Source organism: Chaetura pelagica, unplaced genomic scaffold (assembly GCF_000747805.2).
Source record: "Chaetura pelagica isolate M959 unplaced genomic scaffold, ChaPel_1.0 scaffold142, whole genome shotgun sequence".
Classification (NCBI taxonomy): domain Eukaryota; kingdom Metazoa; phylum Chordata; class Aves; order Apodiformes; family Apodidae; genus Chaetura; species Chaetura pelagica.
Window position 1 is genome coordinate 1,123,941 of NW_009952973.1, and position 306 is coordinate 1,124,246.

Below are 306 nucleotides of genomic sequence, written 5' to 3' on the forward strand. Positions count from 1 at the left end.
TGGGCCCCCTGCGGCACCTCCGCGCCCTCGACGTGGACCACAACCTGCTGCCCTCCTTCCCTGCCCCGCTGCTGGAGCTGGCCGCCCTGGAGGAGCTCGACTGCTCGGGCAACCGCCACCTCGGGGCTCTGCCCGAGGGCATCGCCGCCCTCCGCCGCCTCAAGATCCTCTGGCTGAGCGGCACCGGGCTGGCAGCCCTGCCCGAGGGCCTGTGCCAGCTGAGCGCCCTCGAGAGCCTGATGCTGGACGGCAACCGGCTGCAGGCCCTGCCCGCCGGCTTCCGCAACCTGCAGCGGCTCCAGATGC

The 306-nt window shown here is 73.9% G+C and overlaps 1 protein-coding gene across 1 annotated transcript in view; it reads left to right on the forward strand.

Moving 5' to 3' along the window:
- MFHAS1 (malignant fibrous histiocytoma amplified sequence 1) overlaps window positions 1-306 on the forward strand; it is a 30,287-nt gene that overhangs the window by 1,102 nt on the left and 28,879 nt on the right. Inside the window, exon 2 of the mRNA XM_009995974.1 lies at window positions 78-263. Within this exon, the coding sequence (XP_009994276.1) occupies window positions 78-263 (186 nt within the window). The remainder of the gene's footprint in view (window positions 1-77; window positions 264-306) is intronic.